Below are 5,021 nucleotides of genomic sequence, written 5' to 3'. Positions count from 1 at the left end.
TTTTTTTTTTTTTTTTTTTTGAAAATGCCTGATTCATGTGTTTCACCACTAAAATTAACAGGTGTCTGATGTTCAACAGGACAGAATGAATACCTGCTTAGATCGGTGTCTGAGTTTGGAGGGAAGTGAAACAGCAGCCTTTGAAGAAGGAGAGTGGCAGCCTTTCTATTGCGAGCAATCATAACAGCATTTGGCCCGGCATCAAAAGTGTAAGCAACCTGCAATATTCATTGTGTTAAAAATAAAAACCATTATTATTAGCTTTGTAGTCAATCAGGTCATTATGTTTCTGATAAGTAGAGCTTTAAAATGCATTAACACAATGTTGAAAACTAATTGCAGAGAATAGAAGGCAATAAACAAAATCATCAACCATACCAAACAAGGGTATAATAATTGTGCTACACGGCTCATTAAAAAATTTGTATGAACTGTGAAGAGAAACTTAGAAAGTCCAAGATCCAGTTCCTTGCATGAATCAACAAGCATTTGACACTCTTTCTAAGAGAATACCACAGACACGGACAATCTTTGTCCAATGCTCAGATGCTTTTTGGAACATACAGGGGTACTAAAAAGCTATAAATCGAGATGGTTGGTAACAATTGACTAGCTAGTCACATCTGATTAGTTTCTTGAAGCCTTGCTCAATATAAGGACAAGAGAGGGAGAAGCCTATACAGAACTACAATTTATAGTCGTTATATGTTCATTCTTTCAGAATCAACTGTAATATTAACAAACTGTACATCTCTAGAAAGTTTTATCTAAACTATTTGAGATGCCAATTAGACAATGAGTCAAGGAGATGGTGTGAAGTGGAAAGGAAAGGACAGACCTGTGGAGTTCCTTCTGACCGATTCCATTTCTCGACACAGCTAATTATCCTGAAAGGTGAGACAGTGATTTTAAGCTTAAACGTATGAAATTCTACCTGGGAATGATCATCAAATGTAATACCTAAAGTTAGAAAAAAAGACAAAGGGGGGAGATAAAACTTGCCTATGAGATGTATCATTCATGTAGAATATAGGAGGAGAAGTGTCGAGGCAGACTGCATGAAACTGGTTGCTGTCTGCACAACTTAGGTGAGCAAAAGTTGGAAAATCACGATTTTTAATCGCTTCTTCCATTTGAATGACTCGTTTTGGAACTACCTCCTGTAAGAATTCAACATAAAAGTGAGAACTTCAGCATTCAACCCGCAATTAGAAAGGGTGACGATCAGTTTTAAGGGACTATGACCCAAAATACATAGTGGAAGTGAATACCTTTGCTCTGTGCTGTATAAGTGGACTGGTTTCAACAGTCTCACGCATTCCACTAGTGCTACTTGTTTCCTTCTGCCTTGAACTTACCTGAAACACTCAAACAAGGGTTGGTTGGTATCATTGGCAGAAAAACGTAAACAAGATCTTAAATCCCAAATTGATTACTTAGTAGTTAGTACATGAGGATGAGGTAATCCTGCCTCATTGTTACATCATGCAAGTAAGTAGTTATAACAGTTTGGTTTACCCTATTGATTACTGTTTCATCCATCAGCTAGAGCAAAAGAATGCTCTATCAACATCATTACATCATGCAAAGAAAAACTCTCTAATTCCCTTTCAAGAACACAGTATACTTTCAGGATTGGATTTATGGACAAAATAATATATGAAATTCTTTGGAAGACAGACATGCAACTTAAAAGGAGGAACATAGTTCCTGTCCTCATAAATAAGCCATAGGTTGGCGACTGGAGAAAGAAAACAAAAACACAGTAGAGATGGAGAAAGTCTCTCTTCAAACAACAAAGAAACAAGAGCAGAACATTGACCCACCCGTTTACTAACTGGAAAGTTTCTTCAGTTTGAATTTGAGAACATAAAACAGAAGGGTCTGTTTTCTTTGACACTAAGAACTTTTTTTTTCAGTTTTCTTTGATAGTCTAATGCAATAATAAATCAAACATAAGAAAGATAGTAACATACCACTGCAATGATAATAACCAACTCATCCCAGTGCTTCTCATCCACAAGTTGAACAGCAAGACTATCACTTCCATTTTCATCCTTCATGCATTAACAAGGGTTATGTAATTTAATAAACTAGATAGATCAATGGAACCCTTTCTTGAAAGATGCTACTACAAATTTAGAAACCAAACCCAAACCTACTTTTCCCATGTTCCACTTAACAAATCCTCCAAATAGACTTCTGCAAGCACTTCCTGAACCTTGCCTGCATATGATTATGGATAAATAAAGTTGTCATATTGGTTGCTTCTTGCATAGTTAATAGTTAATATTACACCCGTCCCATTTTATGTGTCTGGTTCAGTTAACTAGGCTTAGCTGAAATTATTTTTAATTCAATTGTTCATAATATTAAATTTAATATTAGTATATAAAAAATTTATATATTTAAAAACTACATTAAAAGTACTATTAAAATTTAAAAAAAAAATACTAAAGAAAATAAGTAAAAAAGAAAGAATTGGTTTGACTAGTGAATAATAAACATGACAAGTAAAATGAGACAGAGAGTATGAAATATCATCATGGAAAAACAATCGAAATTAGTTCTGTTAAACAAACATTTAAGTCTGGAAACAGAAATCAAGTAAATGAATTCTGTGATCATTACTGTAAAATTTTAGAGTAAATTATTGTAAAACAAAACATATGTCAAAATAAAAATTAAACACAAACACACACAGCAAAAAGAAAAATTACCTTGCTATAGCAGAAAGTTGACTATTATCTTCTTTCACATTCATTAGCTTTCCAAGGGCAAAAACTGCATTAGGAGGCAAAATTTAATGTACTCAACTTAAAGCCATACAACAAAGATACCAGAATAGGTAGTCAAACACAGGAAAAAAAAAAAGAAGTTAAGATTTCAATATTGCCATGAAGAAAATCATCATCTTTATTGGCATTGATTAAAGATAATGACATGAAGGGGGGAGAGTTTTAGAACTAGCTATGTAAAGACCATCATCTTCCAACATAGCATGCATTGCATATGTTCAGCTCAGGAACTTTGTGAATAAATTTGCCACACAAGATGTTAACAAAAAGTCAATGCCATGATTTCCTGTCTTAATTTACAGTAAAATAAATTATACAGTAATTCTTTTACAAGTTTCATTTGTGGATCTTGTGTTTATTAAACTAGTAACTATTTGACCTCCATTTTATTAGAATAACGAGAACTACTCTGCCATGATTATAGACTTCATATAGCCAAAGTTATAGCAAGGTTTAAAATGAAGAGACAATGGCACAATACCGAGGCAGGCAAAACCAGCAGCAGAAGAAGCCAAGCCCGCAGCAGTAGGGAAATTATTATAGGAAGCGATATGCAGATGCAGGTTCTCCCAATCCTTTTTCGAGATCTTGATACCCTTCTTCTCATCTTCAACATCACAAGCACGAGCTCTAATTTCCCTTAGACAATTCTGATATCTGCCTCCAGAGAGTGGTATTTCCTGAACAATACAAGAAAACCAGCATTACAATTATAAGTTGTGTTTTGAAAGTTTCTTTCAACTCACAACTTCATGGTTTCAATAACCCAAATGGGAATAAATGATCAAGTCTCCAGTCCATGGCTAGAGTAATAGACCAAATCCCACCACGCATATGCCCCCATTTCATCAAGACTTGAGTGATTGAACTTAGAGCTTCCACTTGAGTAAACCACACTAACTCACAAAAGAGTAGGGAAAATAGGGGCCCGCATAGGCAGCTCAATTGATTCTTGATTACAGGCAAGGACACATGATTGAGGCATCAAGCCCTGATAGTTGCAATGTGGAAATTATACGGCACTATTGTATGGTGGACTCATTGTGGGCACCAAACATTGGTCCTCCCATCGAATAGCCGCAGTGTGGAAGTTACACCCAATGTGGTGGACTCATGGTGAAAGTTACACCCAATGTGATGGACTCCTCATGGACACTGACACTATAACACTGGTCCTCCCATCTAAATGAGTAGCTGAATCACAGTGATTTATCTCAGCACTATTATGTTGGGCCAGGATGTGAGGACTTGGGGGCGAGGGAATTTCGCCTTTCTGTGGGCAAGTAGGGAAAATAGGGAATAAGAATTGTAATTTCAAAATACAAGCTAGTCCCGGGTACTAAAATTGAAGATTTTCCATCCTCAAATTTCAGTTGATTTTTTCAATTTCCTAAGCTTCCAGTTTTCTTTGTATCACAAATCCAAAAAAAAAAAAAAAAACTTGAGAAGTATAAAATTGGTACCTTTCCGTTGAGCCACATGCGATCTTGTTGGAACGCAGGGCTGACGGCGACGGTGGTGGTGGTGCAGAGGTGGGCTGGGTCGAGGGTAACGCTGATGCTGTCATTGATGGGGAGGATTAGGGTCTCGTCCCTCTTCCCCCAGTACTTAATCACCGCTATGTTCGTCGGCGTCTGGGCTGTCACCATCAACACCCATTTCTTCTCCTCCGCCATTGATTCCGATTTCCGAAGAGTATGGACACAGGCGGAGAAAGCGAGGTATGGAGATAGAGAGAGAATTTGCGAGGTTGGATCTTACAGCGAGATATGTGTGTGTGTGTGTGTGTGTGTGTGTGTGTGTGTGTGTGTGTATATATAGGAGAATAAGGTGTGCTGATACAAGTAGTATAATATAGAGCAGATGGGTGGCTGCCGCCACTGCTGGGACTCCATTGTTGAACGACAGAGTTTGGTAGTTTGATTTTCTGCTGTGGGGTCCACTCCAGTCCTCCACTCCAGTCCTGCCTGGAGTAGTTCGTTACATTGATACGACGCCGTTGCTATTTAAATACTACTCCATAATTTTATTTATTACTGATGTTTTTTTTTTTTTTTTTTGATAAATTAAGTTTCTCAGCTTAGAAGTGTGATAAGTCTCTCTCTAGCTTGTCTAGGGTTTCGCCTCTCCTACTAGGTTTTCCTAGGTTTTCTTCTTCCTTCTCCGGCTTTCCTTCCGTTTCTGTCGACGGTTTTCCCTCGTTGAGTTTGTTCAGCGTTATAT

General features: G+C 37.2%; 2 protein-coding genes across 3 annotated transcripts in view; one reads left to right on the top strand and one right to left on the bottom strand.

The window, feature by feature from the left end:
- Positions 1-788, top strand: part of LOC116018936 (pentatricopeptide repeat-containing protein At4g17616) — a 10,859-nt gene extending 10,071 nt beyond the window's left edge. The window contains exon 4 of one of the 2 annotated variants that reach the window (XM_031258987.1): positions 80-788. The gene's annotated coding sequence lies outside the window, so the exon portion shown is untranslated. Of the gene's footprint in view, positions 1-61 lie in introns of both variants that reach the window. The other variant, XM_031258988.1, reaches the window with a different exon arrangement.
- LOC116018937 (diphosphomevalonate decarboxylase 2-like) overlaps positions 1-4,662 on the bottom strand; it is a 9,903-nt gene extending 5,241 nt beyond the window's left edge. The window contains exons 1-9 of the mRNA XM_031258990.1: positions 4,262-4,662; positions 3,280-3,478; positions 2,721-2,784; positions 2,163-2,226; positions 1,977-2,057; positions 1,272-1,358; positions 1,003-1,160; positions 839-887; positions 94-218 (exon numbers count right to left, since the gene is read on the bottom strand). Of these exons, the coding sequence (XP_031114850.1) occupies positions 94-218; positions 839-887; positions 1,003-1,160; positions 1,272-1,358; positions 1,977-2,057; positions 2,163-2,226; positions 2,721-2,784; positions 3,280-3,478; positions 4,262-4,474 (1,040 nt within the window). The 5' untranslated portion in view covers positions 4,475-4,662. The remainder of the gene's footprint in view (positions 1-93; positions 219-838; positions 888-1,002; positions 1,161-1,271; positions 1,359-1,976; positions 2,058-2,162; positions 2,227-2,720; positions 2,785-3,279; positions 3,479-4,261) is intronic.
- Positions 4,663-5,021: the final 359 nt, after the last annotated feature.

This window comes from Ipomoea triloba, chromosome 5 (genome assembly GCF_003576645.1).
Source record: "Ipomoea triloba cultivar NCNSP0323 chromosome 5, ASM357664v1".
NCBI classification, from domain to species: domain Eukaryota; kingdom Viridiplantae; phylum Streptophyta; class Magnoliopsida; order Solanales; family Convolvulaceae; genus Ipomoea; species Ipomoea triloba.
The sequence above is the reverse complement of the archived record's forward strand: the minus strand, read 5'-3'. Positions and strand labels throughout refer to the sequence as shown.